General features: G+C 43.4%; 1 protein-coding gene across 1 annotated transcript in view; it reads right to left on the minus strand.

Moving 5' to 3' along the window:
• Nucleotides 1-18,711, minus strand: part of SAC9 (sacI homology domain-containing protein / WW domain-containing protein) — a 116,681-nt gene that overhangs the window by 68,388 nt on the left and 29,582 nt on the right. Inside the window, exon 3 of the mRNA XM_087697552.1 lies at nt 4,200-4,332. Coding sequence (XP_087553678.1) covers nt 4,200-4,332 — 133 coding nt within the window. The remainder of the gene's footprint in view (nt 1-4,199; nt 4,333-18,711) is intronic.

The following is an 18,711-nucleotide window of genomic DNA, read 5'->3' on the forward strand; positions in this document are numbered from 1 at the left end:
AAATTCCCAAATTTCCCCTTGATTACAGGCACAATTTAGGCCTTCTCTAGCTGCATGCAAATTACTTCAGCTGTGAATGGGCAATCTTTGACAAACATGCTGTAATTATTCAGATTTGCAGCAGATCTCCTTCTTCTCTAGCTGAGATTCAATGGCACACTTCTAGAGACAGCCAATAAACCCCAATTACAGCAGTATTTGAGTCTGCATTCAGGAAAACAATGCTGAATATCTTCAGATTTGCTGAGTTGAGGGAGAAGGAAAGTAGAGGAGAGGAGAGAGAAATCTTCAATCCGATGCCAAGAAAGTGCTGTAACAGCAATCCCCTGCTGTTTTAGAGACAGAAAATCAGGTCAGCAGCTGGTTTTAAGGCTTTGTTGTTGTCTGAAACCCTAATTTGTGGACCATTATTTGTCAATGACCTCATTATTAGGGCTTTTTGGCAACTCATGCTGTCAAGTAAGGCTTTAAGAGACCCCTTCCTCTTTCGCCCTTGCTGTTCTTTGTTGCAGCACACGAAAATTCCATAAACCAAAGATCCTTTGCAAGCTATGCAAAGATATCAATTGTTGTCCTCAATTTCGCTTTGAACTAGGCATCATTATCATCTTCCCCCTCCTGATCATCTACATTTGAAGGCCTCAAAGGACCTACCTCATGATCAAATCCCACATTGTCAACATGCTGCCCATGTTGTGTACCCATAACAATATCAAGCATTGCATTTCTTTCAATGCTCTATGATCTTTCAAATTATGACGCATCACCATTGCCTGAACCCATATCACTAGAGTATGATGATAACATGCTTGTTGATTTGCCCTCGGCTGATAACAAATTCAACAAATTGCAAATGCATTGGCTTGCAATCAAGTGTTTGGGGCCCATCGAAGGAGTTGATGTATCCTGGCAATGGAACCATGAAACCAGTCTTCCCTCTTGGATAAGGTGGTAGACGACTTGATTTTACACTAATTATAGCAAGCAAATAGCTTCACAATTCTGAAATGAAACTTCACTATGAAAATCTCGGACAGCTGATACCCCATTGGCCCCAAAATTGGTGCCCCCTGCGGAATTTCTTTAACTTGGATTGCCTTGAATATGAGGTACACTGAGATATGGACTAATCTCACTACAAATTACAATGCATTGGGTTGTCACAAATGACACTAGTATCAAGGTCCAATTCGCCCCTTGATTCTGATCACATTCTGGCACAAATTACATCAAGAACACTTGCATATAGGTCAACTTCAATGTGGATGTAGAATCTCTATCAGATCTGCTGAAATCACTTCAATTCTAGCAGCTGCTCTGATCTTTGGACCTCCAGTTAATGGGCACGCTTCTCAAGATGGATGAAGAACCCTAAATTCAACAGAAATTAGGGTTTATGACAGCAAATTCAATATTGTCCCTTTCAATTCTGTTGGGAAAGGCTGAGAATTTATCAAAGAGAGAGAATCTACTGAGAAGATAGAAAATTCCGCAGTTCAGCCCTCAAATAGTGACCAACAACAAAATCCCCAAATTTGCCCCTTGATTTGAAGCACATGCAGGCACAAATTGGGTCTTCCACACTTGCATGCGAGTCAGCCTAGCTGTAGATAAGCAATCCTTCTCATAGCTGCTGTAATTTCTCAGATTTCCAGCAAATCTCCTTGTGGCATGGCTGAGATTTGATGGCACACTTCTTGAGGCACCTAAGAGACTCTAATTTCTAGAGAAATTCACAGCTATACCAACAATTAGCACTGAGAAAATTCAGATCTGCTAAGAAGAATAAATGAGCAATATATTAGACAAAAATCTTTGACTTTCTCACGATAGAAATGCTTGCACGGTAGTTGTCAAAGCCCCAGAAAGTGTTGTAGATCAGGTCTCTTTGTTGTCTCTCATGGCTTAATTGCTCTCTCTCAGCCCACCACTCAATTCTCCACCCTCAAACCTGCCCCAAAGAGCTCAAAATGGGAGAAAAACAGCCCAACATGGAAGATACACTTGCATGGCAACCCAAGACTATCCCAAACTTGATATTTGGCAAATTTCCATTTTCATTTGGGCCTCCACATGCAAAAACGAGCTGCATAGCCCTTTGGCCCTACCCTCATTTTTAATAATATATAACTATGCCCACCTTCAGTTTTAAATTCCTAACCTCTTTGGACTTGAAAGTGTTGAAACTCTCCACAAACCTTAGTCTAGGACATCAATCATTTAAATCTCTAACCCCCATGACACCAAAAGTCGTTTCCAAGGGGAAATTCAATGTCCTTGACCAAGACTTGACACTAGGCACTCATTGGCACATGTCCACAGCAACTTTTGCTAATGTACCCCACTACAAAAGCTAGGATAATCTGTCACTGTGGCACACATCTAACTTAATCACAATGACAATGGTGCCAAAACAAGTGTTTCTTTACAAGTACAAAAGGCTGCATGGAGCAAGAAGCTCAATGTTTGCTCAAAATTGGATGCTTCTTACAATTGTAGAAGAGTATTCTAAATATTTTTCAGGATTCAGAATCGAGACCCCATCATGTGGAGTCAACGAAAACAATAAGAATTATTTCTATCTATTCGATAAGACTCAGTTTCAAGAAATACCAAGCCTTTGAAAAGAGAGGCTTGGTATTTCGTTATACTGCAAGGCCAAAGAAGTATTATCTGTTTACAAAAGGAGCTTCAATAGAAGCTAAGTCTAGAGGGAAGTTATGAGCATTATGTTCGTGCATAACTTCCATACCTAAATTAGCACCGTTGACAATATCAGCCCAAGTGTTATGACTTGCTTACATGCTACAAGGAATGCCAAATTGAGGCAAGCCAGAATGTTCAATGCATGATCGAGGTGAAGACTCTTCAAGGTAAATTGAAACAGAATGAAGGGATGTCCTGGATAGGACGATTAGGTGATTTTGCACATTTGAAGTGCCGGTTCATACTCGAACTCTTGCAATTGATACTATCAAACTGTTGTGATAAAGATTTGAGAATCTCTTCCCCCTTTCTTGGGTTCTCCCATCTTCAATTGAGATGTGCATTAGGACTTTTGAGTCTTACATATGTGATCCTTCATGCAGCAGAACCATATACAAATCTCACCAGCAATGCACATATGCTTGATGTGCACAAGAACAAAGTTACTCCAATTCAAGAAGAGAAAGGAGCAAGCACGGGAGTTCAAATGTTCCATAAGGCTTTCAAATCTCCAAAAGCACTTGAACGAGAATCCCTAGTAGGTCAAGGACGAGGGATTGTAGTCAAAGGTGTCAATGTTGGCCTCGACCTTCCAAGACCAAATGGTGTAATCGGTTCCATCCAGCTTTTGGTCAAGGGTAAGATTGGGAAGGACAGGCACCTCCTCTTGGGGTGCCATGAGAGTGAGACAAGTCACACATGTCTCAAAAGAAGGGGGAAACAAGACATGAATGGATGAGGGATAGGAAGGAGTTTTGTCCAGTTAGCTATATCAGCCCTTCTTGATCTCATCAAATTTTCTGACAACCAAAAACAGGCTGAGAATTTCAAGTCCACAAATCTTTAGGTTCAAAACCCGAAAGTCCTTCAAACAAAGCCAAAACACTACATCAGTGGACTATGCAGGCCTCCCTAAGGTTTATGTTTCCAAACAGTCATTGACCCAAGTGAGATGTTACAGTAAATGAGGCAGCCTGTTGTTAGTTTTTTTATGACCAATTCGCTCGTAGGCTTGTGTTTCGTGTTGTGAGAACCATTACATAAGTGGACTGCGAATGCCTCCTTCAGGATTATGTTTCCAAGCAAATATTGACCCAACTGTGATTGTACATAGTGATCACAAACTAGGCTGCCTGTTTTCACCAATTTGATGGCTAACACCTGAAGGTTTCCATTTGGTGTGGACTTCTACATAACCAGACCCATGTAAGCACCTTATGAGAAGTAAACAGAAAACATTTACTTTCCAGAGTGGTCGCTTTAAGTCCAGGCACTACAAAGCAAATAGACTGCTTGCATTCTCCGGGCTCAGGTGAACGAAAGGAAATGCTTGTACTGCAACCTTGTAAGAATGTACATTATCAATGGATATTTAAGCCATCATTTAATCCATCATTTGAACAAACAGTAAAATTTATAAATCTCAACAGGCCACCAAAAAGGAGAGAACCTTGCAAAGCATCCAAAACCAAGGTAGATGGCAAGGCTGATACCTGTGCTAAACACAGAATTTAAACCACGTGCCAAATAGCGGGTTCCAGGATGTAATCGACTGCGCCGTGCTATCAAAGCAATTGTGACCTGCTGACCTCTTCCATCTGTAAACATTCGACTGTCTGAGAAACCCTGCCACGTAGCATTTTAAACAATATTCAAGATTCCTTATGCTTGGGAAGTTTCTGAGGTTAGAGACAATTTCCATGCATTTGTAAGTCAAGTGCAAAGTCACACAACTCAACAGCAGGGGACTATAGTCTCAGCAGTCAATATATCTAATACCCAGAGAAACCACAGAGGGAAAAAAAAGCATGTTACACTAATCGACTTACTACCCCTCAGATGAAAAAATGTACAATACCAAGTTGTGAAACCCCAAGGAAGCCTTAATTAAGCATGGACAGAACATGCAGTGAGAGACAGCATCAGAGCACTATCCTGCTTACTGCATCACCAGTGCCCAGCGATAAACTTTCAGGTTTCAGTATAGAAAACTAATGGTCTAACAAGTCTTCCATCATAGGGGGAAAACCAAATGTCATGAAGCTGCAGGGTTTCTGTACTGCTTTGAGCATAGTGATAGTTTTCAGAAGAATTTAGATATTATGGAGTTGCACAGTACTTGTCTAGCACAAAAAGCAGAACCATATAACTTTATTGGTTAAAATCAGGTGACAAAAGGTTACAGATAGATATGATCTTTGTCCACTTAGGCCATAGTTTTGGTCACCGTCCACTTTTTCAGTACACCCAGCCTATTTTTCATTTGAACACCAATCTACAGTCATTGTCTCATATTTGCTTATTTCAACACAGCCTGTGAATATGGTGCCACACGCCATCTCACACTTAACCATATTCCCAGTCTTCACCCTCAGTGCCCTCACTGCCAATGCATATTGCACCTAGTAGAATGGCTGCCACTGTATTCAGGCATCCTGAGGTAAAATACAAAGCACACCCCTGTAAAGAAAAGTTGAGTAATCATAAATACAATGGTTGAGTGGACAACCAATACATAGAGCTATACTGCCCAACCGTGTGGGGGGCTAGGTGAAAGAAGGTGCTCAAATCCCAAGTCTGCAAGAAGGCATCTCTCCTCCTCCTCATCCTTTCAAGACCAACCTACAGCTTCTCCCATCTAACAAGTGGAGAGTACGGAAGATCAATATACAAGTCTTTGAAAGAGTCTCTGCAGTCAAGACATCTTGGAGGTCTATAGCATGGATACACCTCTCAGTCCAAATGTGTCACACAATAATACTAGCAATCAGCTGCCATCTGTGACAATGTCATTGAGTCCACTGTGCTTGTGAGTAGTTTGGAGCAGGGATCCTGCTCAGATGCTGACCAATGATGAGAAAGGACCAGCGGCTCCCCTGAAAATCATATATTTGCCTGCTGCGCCTTTGTCTGTGACCCAAGCTATGGCCACCCAAGTTATAACCATCCTCTCTATTGCGCTGCAGAAGAGCATCCTGAGGATCTCTTCCACACCTCCTAAGCTCTAGTGCAGTCCCATAGACCAATGCCTCTGTGTCTCCTATGGCTTAGCACATCTCACACATGCCACTCAGGCCCTGCCATACCTGAGCCACGTGCCAAATGCTAACCTCCTATCAGCTACTAGCTATTTAAGCATTTATTTCACCTTATCCTGCTTTCACAAGCATTCCAACATGGTTATGATTACAAAACATACATATCTACTCTATAAAGTGTTATTGGGTTCCCTCTAAGGAGGCCCTTATAGTGGGGTTCTTCCGCTCTCACACATGCCAACTCTCTGAAGTCTTATATTTGTAACCTATCAAACATTGCCCTATTTGGCACTCTTCACATATCAATCCACTCATTGTGGCTCTTTGGTTAGTGCTTTGCTCTTGGCTCCAACTTGTGGTAAGTGTTTGCTCTTGGTCATGCTTCACATTATCTTCCAACTAAGTGCATGATCGTGTAATGTTGTTAACACACGTTCTAGCATGATGAGGACTCCCCAAACTTTAGACTCTTTAAGAGGAGAAGAACAAAGACTCCAGAAAAAATTGATATAGATGCATGCTCAAGAGAGTTGGGTAACCTACACACCAAGATATAGCACTACACAGATCACTTTCTAAGATTCATAGAGGACATGTTTATCAAACAAGTAGCCTACACCATGTGCACAAGTCCCAAGCTATGAGGGCTGCTATCAGCTAGATCAAAGTATTATCCCATGCATAGCTACCAAGAACAGGCAACAGCATAGGAACAGGGAGGACACATTCCAAGAATGGGGAGGAATGTTAACAAATACGAAAAATTAGGACTTTTCCAGATTATGAGATAGACATTTCACAAGCATTCAAAGACATCCTAAACACATCACACTAAAGATCATATTGCATTAGAAAAAACAAAATGAACAGTGCATCATATATTAAGACCACTCGATACTGCACAATGAATACATACTACATTAAAAAAGCTGAATAAAGTAAGGCTTAAGCTTACATATAGGCAAGCCACAAAGCCTGAAGTAGGTGCAAAAGGGCAAAGGCCAATACAAGTGTCAATGTCAAGACTGATGGCTCAAGACAATCACACATGAAAGAGAGAGAGAGAGAGAGAGGAGAACAAGAACAAGAACAAGAAAGTTATATTAATGTCTACAAAAGGCCAAATCAGCCTATGAGACCAAAATAATACATCTGAAAAGTCAGAGAACTTTCTGAAGTCCCAAAATAGCTGTCATCTAATGCTATGACTACCTAAATGGAAAATAAACAATAAACAATACATAGCTAATGAGTACAAAATGATGTCTAAGCCAAATACAATGTGGAACTGCTCAAGAGGCACTTTCATCCCAAGATATCTCGTATCTAGCATAGAGAAGTTGAAGTGGCAATTATGGTCCCCCGATGATGGTGTAGTATCCTCTGTACTTGCACGTGCGCATGCACGCACGCGCACACACGTGTGTGCGCGCGCGTGTGTGTGTGTGAAGAGTTGAAAGAGAGAGAGAGATGTTACATGAAAATCGGGCTAGAAGCACCACAAAGGAGTGTAAGTGAAAAACGATCCACTGGCAAAAAAAGATTATTGAAAAGTAATTCTTCTTTTGTGTCATTGATGTCTATTACCCACCATCACATTCCCTACAAGAGGAACGTGGCTGGAATATTTCAAATACAAAAATAGGGGCCGGAACATTTCCCCATCTTGGAATGCATTCCACATCCTTGGCCATCAAGGACCAACATTTTGGAGTTCGAAACCCACATTCCCTCCATTCCATGTCACTATGTCACACACCCTTAAGATTAAAAGTTAAAACAAGCAAAGCAGCACAGGTGGCCAAGGAGAATAGGAAATGCAAGTTTTGCTATCAAAAGATAAAGTTAGAGCATTACATTTGTAGATGCCCAATGTGCTATGAGATCAAGGGGAGATACAACTACATGATCAAAGAAAACTTTGGTATGCTTAATCAAGCAATCAAATATTGTAACCAAAGATGCCATGGCCTTATAACATGGTGGAGCTACAAAGGCATCAAGAGGAGCTTATACATATTCAAAGCCGAAGATCGCAGCCACAAATCACCGACTTTTTCAAGGCCACCCAAGCACCACACCCCCTCCTCCCCCCATACTATCCACTTGCAACAAGGACCATAGTTGCAAAGGGTTTCTAAAACGAGAGGTATAAAACGGGTTTCATAGGTTTCATATGAGTTTCCTAAAATGTTAGAAATTGGTCTCATTCAAGATATAAAAAGTAAGAAAGTTTTATATACACATACTGTATGACTCATGTGACATAGAAAACACAAATTGACATTATTCATTATTCTATACAATGCAAATGAATATTCACCATAGCATTAATATTTGTATACATCATGGTCCACTATCCATGCCCAACATCAACTTTAGTTGTAGAAGGAGTTATCAATATTTGCAATCATCATGGATAACAACTCAAAACAAAGCTCCAACAATCAATGCCAATATCCATGTCAATGTGTTGAGTAAATCCATGATATATGATGATTAAAAAAGTCCCAAGACATTTAGGGATTTCTTAAAGTTTAAGATAGGTGTTTCATACGTTTATGAAATGCCTAGGCATGAAACGGGTTTCTTGGCAACTATGGCAAGACCTTATAGACAAAAAGCCTCAAGTATTAGGGTCACTATGAGACTTGGACTAGACGTGTAGACTACCCATAGTGCCCACATCACGCACGGATTTAGACTAGTCACAGTGTTGTGCTAAGAAATGCACTTAGCCACATAAACAGCCCCAAAAAACATGGTCATTTTAGCCAAAACCCTAAAATGGGGAGCGGATCGAGAGAGTTAAGTGGGAGAGGATCTAGAACCCTAATTTTCTATAAATAGGCAGCCAGCCTCCACTCTTCTACAATCTCATTTTTGCAAATTTCAGGTGTTTCAGCTTGCTGCCCACACCCCGTTCGCAGAGGACATCTCAGCCGAAGCTATCCATTGCTGTCTCCATCAGTTGGTGCCTAATTTCCAGCCCTCTTCACGCAGTTTGGAGCTAATTCCAGCTAGGCAACTGCTGTTCCTGTGCAAACCTACTACCGTACAGCCTGCCACATCATCACAGTCCTACTGCCTGCGTTTTTAGTCTTTCTCTCTTCTACAAACTATCTTGCCTGCGTTTTTAGTCTTTCTCTCACCTATTGCCTATGTTATTAGTCTTTCTCTCTCCTACAGGTTGTCCTACTTGCGTTTTTACTCTTTCTCTCACCTACTGCCTGCGTTTTTAATCTTTCTCTCTCCTCTCTGCTATCCGCATCAGATCCAGCTTCTCACTATTGCATTTGCTGGTGTTCAACATTCGGAGGTTGCTTGCTGTGATTCGGGATCCATTCACAGTACGAAAAACTCTCCAACTCATTACCCTTGCCTTGATTCTTGAGATACAGGAGTTCGAGGTTCAGTATTCATTCACTGCATAGTGTGTTTGTTGCATAAGTATCGTATATTCAATAGTTATATCACTTCATTCATTCACTATGTTCATTATCTCTGAGTTACTCTAACCTTAACTGTGTTCTTTTATCAATCTGTGCTTTGTCGCACGGTTTCTGTTTATGTTTCTGTGTTAGGGCATTTCTTTACATGGTATTAGAGCCTGGTACTCTCTAAGAAACCTAGGCCTTTGATTTGAAAGCTCTACACAAGAAGCAAGAACAACAGTAGGTTCAAATGACTTCAAACACAACAACACCGATTCAGTCTCCAAAACCAACTATGCCAAGAACAAAGCGAGAGTGGGTCGATCAACTTGCTCCACAAAGTTTCAACATGGTGGAAGACACTTCTGATTACATGGAAGAAAAGCTAGGTAAGGTGACCTCTGAAAAATACAAACTGATCGTAGCTTATAGACGAAAGAAGATTGAGGAGCTCAATCGAAGGATTGTCCTTCAAGAAAAGCTTCTAAATGAAGGTATGCATGAATTTCTCTCTTCAGATGTTACGCATAAATCTGATGATGTTGCAGGGCCGTTGAGACCTCCATCAGGGATGGGCCCCCCTCTTGGAGAACAAGACCCAGAGTATGTTCCTTTCTTTCATCCTCTTCCGTTCACTCCGGTGCAAGGTACTTTAGATTTGTCTTTTGTTCCTTCTTCTTTTACCTCTTCCGCTTTGCAATATTATGGTAGAGATCATGTGGAAGAAAGAGTCCAGTCTATTGACTACAGAAAATGTCCTCTTGAGGACCAATTCCTATATATTAACACACATCGTGGGGATTATAAGAAAAAGCCATGTACCTCTTCTTCTACCCTTCCTTCTTTTCCGTCTACTTTCCAAAATCAGAATGAATTTGGTGTTCCTTTTTCTTCATTGTATGGTACATCATTATCTTCACATTTTCATTTCCAATCATTAAATGATAAAAATGAACAAAATGCATCTGCATCTCATACACCTCATTTTCAAAACCCACCCATCCCACCACATTCATCCAATGCTTCTCCACTTCCATTCACACCATTCACTTTTCCATTTCAGACACCTTATGTCGCACCGCACATCACACCGAGAGGTTATGGAAACATAGGCACATCCTTTAGGACCTCATCCTTACCTCTGTCGGGTGATGTTCCACCTACTTCACACACACTATCGAGATCATTGCAGCCTGGGTATCCCCTCCAGTCTCTCCCGAGTGTGGATCAATTGACTCCACAGTTTGCCTCCATGGCTTTACCTAATGGACCTTCTAGTCATATTACTGTGCCCCAACCTCACTTTTGACAAAGCTTCCATGTCCCAGTGCCACCACCTACACCAACACCCTATGGAAACATTCATGTTCCAGTGCCTCCGCCTCAATCAGCACTCATTGGACACTCACAGCCTACTTTTGCCTACCCATCATTTTCCCCTCCTCCTTATTAGACACATCCACCTCCATCATCTTACCCTCCACAATCTTATCCCCCACATCCATCTTACCCTACCTACTCGACACCTCATGGTTCTAGCTCATCTTCTGCCAAGCATGCATTTAATGACAAGACTCATTTTAACGGGTCAAACTTTACTACTTGGTCGAACTTGATGAGATATGTCCTTGACTCCCAGAACCTATGGGATCTTGTGCAGGGGTTGGAACCCCAACCCGATCCCGCATTTGTTCTATACGAGGTTGTCCGCTCATGGAAGGCTAGAAATGCCTCCGCTATAGTTGAGCTGATGCAGGGCTTATTGCCTGAATTTCATTCTCAACTTCAGCATTTTGACTTAGCGTCAAAGCAATGGGCACACTTGACTGCCCACTATGTGGCTCGAGATAAAGCCCGAGCCGTATTAATCTTGACCAAAGAGCAAAATCCATCCGGGAATCCCAAGGAACATCCCAATCTCTCAAACCTGGGTGGCAGAATGTACCTAAGAAGAATAGGCATAGAAACAGGGGACGCACGTTCTGGGCCTTAGGAATGGATTAACGCGTTCCGGCATGTGTCTACCAGCGAAACGCCCATGGAACGTTCCTGTCCGTTCCCAGCCCCGTTCCTGTCTGTTTCGCACCGTTTCGGGCCGTTCCAGCAGCCGTTCCCTGTTTAGAACAGCCGTTCCCTGGAACCCACCTGCTCTCTCCAGCTCCCGTCTCTGTCGCCTGTTCCACCTCCCTCGCCCGCCTGCTCCCGCTTGCCTCGCCTAGGCCCTACCGGCTCTTGCCTCTCCTACCCGCCTAAGTGAGTGAGTGGGTGAGACACACACACACGAGATAGATATTAGATACACATACACACATCACACATATATACAAACATGTATGCATGTGTGGGTGTGTGGGTGTGTGTGACATATGATTACTAATCATGTTGCTACTAATTGTATTGTTGGTCCCCCCTTGAAAAACGTGATACATTAGGTCACTAAATTGGCATGTCGAACATGACCTTTTTAATGCCTACCATACTACTACCCATAATCTAGTTGTCCCATATTGTACCTAGCATATCATGCCACCCTTCTCACTTCCACCATGCTACTAGATAAACCAATTTGCAATCTTTCAACTAACTTAATCTATGAACTCTCTCTCTTTTTTTTCATAAAAGGTAATTCTATTAATTACGAAAAAAAGGTACAAGTTTACATGATTACAAGATACACAATGGCTCTAAGCCAACGTGTGTAAACTGTCAGTACAAAACCAGGAAAGAGTTACACAAGTCATGGCAAGGACGCAGAGAAAATTGCCATATGCCAAGGAAGTAAGTCTTCCCGAGGGAGCAAGTCAGAGTGCCGAATGAGATCTATCTACCAAAGCAAGAGGCCTTTAAGCCTGGCAATGTGTCTCGGAACATTAGAGGCCGAATTAAAAAGAAAGGCATTCCGATTGGTCCAATTGTGCCAGCATCCCCAGTATCTAAGAAAGTGGAACAAGATCTTCATATGCAACTGAGCCGGTGTGGGGTATTTTGGGCGTACAAAAACCCAATCGAAAGGGCTTAGTGAGAAACCAACCACAGCTCGCCAAACCGCTGACAAAAGCAACCAGATCTTCTTTGCGAGAGGGCAAGAAATAAATCGATGACGGGCCGATTCCACAATAGTGGTGTAGAAGAAACAATTGTCGTTAGAGATTTGACGCTTGGAAAGGGCCGAGACAAGAGGAAGACCACCAATCATTACCCTCCAAAGAAAGACCTTGCATTTCAAAGGTGTCTTGTTCAACCAGCCCTCCATCACAGTTGCCTTCCACCATGACTGAGATTTCTGCAACCCCCATACAATATTAGCTTTAGTAACCAGCCATTGATGATCTTTAATCAGAAGATGGTACACCTAGTTAGCTGAGGCCTTTTCCAAATTCAACCTACCTGCAAGGACCCAGTCCTGCCAAGGACGATCCACAGCAAGGGCAGGAAAGGGTTGCCTACTCTGGAGCACTAAGAAAAGTTGTTCCCACAAATCATGGTATCCACGAGGGATTCTGAAAAGCCTCCTGGCAGTACGAAACGATATGAAGACATTATGACTAGCAAGGGTGGCATCTGCAAAACTGAAGTCAAACCCAAACGGCCCATGTGGTTAAATTTTGGTCTGAGCTCATGTTTGCCTTCCCATGAAAGTAATCTCGAGGCTGCCAACAATTCCAGTTGAAAAGAGTTAGTATGTAAGCGTTCCTCCGCTGGATGCCAACGCGCCTTCTGGAGAACCAATTGCCAAGATCCGACCAAATGAACAAGCAGGGATAAGGAAGGACTCGAAAACCGAGAGTTTGCATTAAGAACATGCCACCAGGAGCTTCGAATTTGTGTATTACCATGCAGAAGCACGTGGTCCTCAAGAAAAAAACGGACTATAACGGCCCACGGGTGATGTTCCACACACATGGCACGAAAAAGAGACCAATGAAGTGCCAGCATACGAGTTTCGGCATCCAAAATAGCCCCACCACCTAGGCGTTTGGGGGTACATGTATGTGACCACAAAATCCACGAAATACCTGCATGTAATGAATCCTTCTTCCATAACATGAAACGAATGGGCCGAGTGAGAGCATTCAAAGTAGTAGGAGTCCAAGGCAGCAATGATAAGAAATATGTGAGCATTGGCAGCATAATTGTCTGAGCCACTTTGAGGCGAACATGGAAGGGCCAGGCTTGCGACTTTCAATACAAAAACTTAGCTGCTAGTTTCTATGAAATCCACTGTAGTAGTTGTTTTGGCCGAACATCAACACCCAAAGGGTACCCAAGATGCCTAACAATGGAACCACGGGGAACCACCTGTCCCTGCCAACCCAATGACTGTAAATCAGACTCCGTGCAACTGAGAATGGCTGATTTGAAAGCATTGATACGAAGACCCGAAGCATGGCCAAAGAGCGTCCAAACATCTAATGCCTTGCGAATATTGTCCTTGTCCACACGCAAAATCATAAAGCTGTCATCAGCCAAAGATTGACTAATGAAGTGCTGACCAAAAGGAAGAGACAGTCCGGCCAACTGAGAAGAAGCTGCCATGGAAGATAACATCGAAAGAACCGGATGAGTCGCCAAGGCAAAGAAGAGAGGACTCAAAGGGCAACCCTGTCTCACAGAGCGTGCAAGGACAAAGGGCTCTGTAACACCACCATTTAGCATAACTCGCGAAGAAGCCGCAACACTAATGGTGTAGATCAAGCGGGACATCCGAGTACCAAAGCCCATAGTAGACATAAGTTCTACAATGAAAGACCAATCTAAATAGTCAAAAGCCTTTTCCAGATCCAATTGAATCAAGACCACCTCCTGACTAGAGTACCTTGCATAGTCAATAGCCATTTGCACATTCAAGATATTATGCAGAATATTGTGGCCCTTAATGAAACCGTATTGAAGAGGATACACAATGGCCGGAAGATGCTTGTGGAGCCGATTCGCCAGCACTTTGGAAAAGATTTTATATATCGAACCCATCAAAGAAATTGGTCTCCAATGTTGCAACATTGACGGCGAAGGAACCTTTGGAAGCACTTTGATAAGACCTTCTTTCCAGGAGGAAGGCATGAACCCTGTTTCCCAAACCTGCTAAAACATAGCCGTCAATGGCTTTACCAGTTGGGTAGCAGAACTCTCAAAGAATTCATTGGTGAGACCATCCCAACCAGGACTTTTATCCTTAGGCAGGCGTAACAAAACCTCCATAACCTCCTCCTCACAAATATCTGTCTCCAAAGCAGTTTGCATATCAAGTGGAACCTGATGTTGGACCAAATCATAGAAGACTGAATGTGCATGCGTAACCTGGTCAGAAGGTGACTGAGAAGAACCAAGAAGATCTAGAAAATAATTCCGGCACGTATTGACAATAGTCTAAGGGGCCAGTGACCATTTGACCTTCTGAATTCTTGAGTCTAGTCATATTTTCTTGAGCAGGAGAGGCATGCGGAGCGTGAAAGAACTTATGATTTTGACAAGCACTATCTTGCAAATTCTCAATCAAATTTTGCAATTTGGCGTGCTGATAAGATTTCAATTGAAACTCTTTAATAAGATCAGCCAAACGCATCGCCAGTGACAGCAGAAATTCATCATCTGGAGTGTCCACCAACAGAGAACGAACCAAAGCCAGTAAGTCCTCCACTGTGTGTCGGTGCCGCCAACAAAGAGAGGCATGGTGGATCCCATACTGCTGAGCAACTCGCTGCACATTTGAGAGCAATCGTTCAAAGGAAGCAGTCCCCTCAATGACGAAGTCCAATAAAAATCTATCAATCAATTGCTGCATATAGCCCCGAAAGATTGAGTGCTTCAAATTAGACGAGTTGAAACGTAAAGGGAGTCTATCCAGCAATTGCATAAAAGATGCAATGGGTTGTGCAAGTATCTCAAGCTGGAGAGGAAAATGGTCCGACAAGGCATATTGCTGCAAGACTGTCATTTCGAGCATCTCAGGAAGAAAATCATCATCATGCATAATGTACATTCGGGCCAACCGCCACCATGTAGTTGCATATTGCGCCGAATGGAAAGTAAACCCTGTAGAAGAAGGGTGTAGCCAAGACCATAGATCTTGCTTAAGTACCGCAAGCGCAAACGCATTCCACACCCAACTTTCCGGCGCGTCCATCACCAAATGCTCTGAAGTGGACTGTGAAGAATCAACATACATATTAAAATCCCCCATCAAAAAACCCCGTCTGCCAAGGGACAAGGAGTTCTTCAAAGAATTCCAAAGATCCTAGCGGGATAAAGGGTCATTCGGAGCATAAAGGCCCAGCAACCATAAGATCTCTCCTTCAAATAAGACTTCAACTACCACAAAGCGGCCATGTACATCATTTTTAATAAGAACAGGCTGATATTTCTCATGTACAATCATAAGCACACCAGAATAATGCCCTGCGTGTGTCCTTGCATAAAACAAGCGAAACCCATGGCAATCCATAACTTTTCCTGCTTCACCATGACTCTTGTGCTCAACCGCACACAAGACATCCCACTGATTCTCATGCAATACGGTCCACATGGCATGTTGCTTATGGTGAGAACAAAATGCTGCACACATTCCACGTGGCTATCTTCATGTGTATTCAAAAAGAAAATCAGGAGCGAGGCGCCGCTTGCCTCGATTTAACCTTTTCTGCTAGCATATCAAGGACATCCTCATCCAAAAAATCAGCTACAAGGCAAAAGAGTTCTGACGGCCAACTTTGGAGGTAGATGAAATATCCACTGTCTTGGGGATGGAACGGGGATAACGAGGATCCCATGGTGTAATCACATTCCCTCTAGTATCAAAAGCCAGCTTAGCGGGTGGGCCCTTTGGACCGTTTGTATATACTTTCCTAGTAGACTGATTACGGGGAGCAAAAGGAACCATAGTATGCACAGTGTGCTCTAAAGACAACATTTCTTTCCTGCGTACATACGTGTGCATGGAATCTTGTGAAACATAAGGCCCAGTATCTGCCAGGCCAACATCAAACTTTTTACCTTTTTTGGGACGCGCCTCTACCCAGTCATTGCCACGGGAATCCAATCCTGAAACAGATTGTTTACCTTTATCCAAAACTTTAGGTGGCTGGGTTGCATCCTGTGACGGAGCATCAAGCACCATGTCTTCCATAGGTAGCACAACATGCTCATCATCTAAAGATGGTTGCTTCTCTGGGCATTCGGCCATAAGATGCCCCAATTTTCCACACGAAAAGCAGTGACCTGCAAAGTTGCCCCATTTCAAACGAAAGTGCAAAGGATGCATGCCAGAGCAATTAATACGAAGCCATGTAGGCCTTTTCCTAGCAGTGTCCCATAACATACACAAACGGTTACGATTCATGGCCCTTAGGCTCGGGGGGACCAGAACAGTTCCCACAACGGCCATGGCATCCTTTAACAAAGGCCAATAGACAATCGGGCAATTTTCTACTTCAACTCACACCGGGCATTCACGTTGAAGCAAGCGTTGAAAGTCTGCCATAGGGCGCCATGGCACAACATGGACCAAACGGCGATCAAAGAACAATGGCAATTTAGACAGGAGATCAGCCCGATGCTTCTCCGATTTCAACAGCACCTCATAGAAGCCTCGGGGCCCAACAAAGATCACCTCAACACACTCCCCTTATAGTAAATGGTGCAGCCATTGGCGAATATGGGAAAGCACTCGGATCCTGCCAGTGAAGAAGAGTATAACAGCACGGTCATAAAACACCGAAAAAGAGCGCAAGACATTTTTCGAGTCCACCATGGCTTCCAAAACATCTTCAGATCCAGAGTCAGAAAAAGCTTCATGATTATGTTGGACATAATCGCCAAGCAGAGTGTTGGCAAACTCCAGCAAATGCTCCCAGTCAATATCTTGAGAATCCACAGAATTAGAGGCAACATGCACATAAGAGCGTTCCTAATGACCCATTGTCTCTTCTGAAGCATGCTTGGAGCGTTTGCCCGCAGGCTGAAAGTCAAGACCGGGAGGCATCTCCTCTGTGCAAGGAACCATATTCTCTGGTTCCTCTGTATCAGAATTCGGACCAAGGGCTGCCACCGTTTGATCGAGAAAAGCCATATCCAGACCAGCCATGCTTCTCTCTCTCTCTCTCTCTCTCTCTCTCTCTCTCTCTCTCTCTCTCTCTCTCTCTCTCTCTCTCTCTCTCTCTCTCTCTCTCTCTCTCTCTCTCTCTCTCTCTCTCTCTCTCTCTCTCTCTCTCTCTATCTATCTATCTATCTATCTATCTATATATATATATATATATGCCATTCCCTCCGTTCCCATTCCCCGTTCCTGGTAACTATGAGAATAGGTATTGTCAACATTGTCAAAAGGCTGGCCATTTTGACGACGAGTGTAGATCAAAGGCAAGAGGCACAGCACCAAAACCTAAGTCTCAGACCCCCGCCCCTCAGTCGGGCAACCCCTAGCAGGGGAGGGAGGGTGATGGCAACGGGCAGTTTAAAGGTCGGACTCATACTGCCACAACTCAACCATCTCAATCGACAACGTTCTCAACTCCAAAGGGCTTGTTTGACTGGTCTACAGAGGCCCACATTGTCTCCATAGAGACATCAGATGAGAGTCTCATCCACATGTGAGTTGCCTCCTGACGAGGTTACTGCAAAGGTCCACTCGTCACAGCCGGGCACTTCAGCTCTTGTTTGGATTGTGGACAGTGGAGCTATATATCATATGACTCCTATAGTGGACATTTTCCGTTCTCGAGCCCGTGCAGCCGGACGAGTCTACGTAAAAAACAAATCATCAGTCAAGATTCAGGCTCAAGGTTGCGTTAGTTTCGCCACTAACAAGTGTCCAAATCCGGCTACGCTGAACAATGTATATCATGTCCCTCAGCTTGTGGTGAACTTGTTATATGTTCAGTAGCTTTGCCGGTTGGGGCAAGCGGTTTTCTTTACAGCAACCAAAGTCGAGATGCTTGACTCCCAAACAAGTTTAGTGATTGCTCGCAGTGAGGCACAACCTAATGGCCTATACCACATGACTCACTTTCTGATCGAGCCAACAGCCAAGGGCTCCGTGTTCCATACCTTCCAAGCCTTAGCCACATCTCGAGAGCCTACGAACAATGAGCGTCTTTGGCATTTTGACTTAGGGCATCTTGGTTATGACTCACTTTATGAGTTGTCACGCCGTGAGCTAGTTGAGGGCCTTCCACGCCTGAAGCTAGCTTGAGATGTCTCTAAAGCTTCTCAGCTCGAGAAGCAACACCGTGTTGGAAAAAAAGAGCCATCGTGCCTTTTATATGTGCATGGGTGTGCACACACCCTTAGTACATTGTACTTTTATACATATATCTATCTAAAACCTAAAGTGGTACTCTGGTTATTGTACCGAAAAACGTGTTTACTCTCTACTCTGCTCACTCACACTCTCTGTCTCTCTCACTGTGCGTAAGGTCTGTCTACCTCGATCTCCGTGCCTAACCTTGCCCTACAAATTGGTATCAGAGCCACAATGGTTCGCTCAAGCCACAAGCATTAGTCACCAGTTGCAAGCCCGACAGACGAGAAGCTGTTGA

Source organism: Lygodium microphyllum, chromosome 2 (assembly GCF_053477565.2).
Source record: "Lygodium microphyllum isolate KBCC chromosome 2, Lygodium_microphyllum_v1.1.10, whole genome shotgun sequence".
Lineage (NCBI taxonomy): Eukaryota > Viridiplantae > Streptophyta > Polypodiopsida > Schizaeales > Lygodiaceae > Lygodium > Lygodium microphyllum.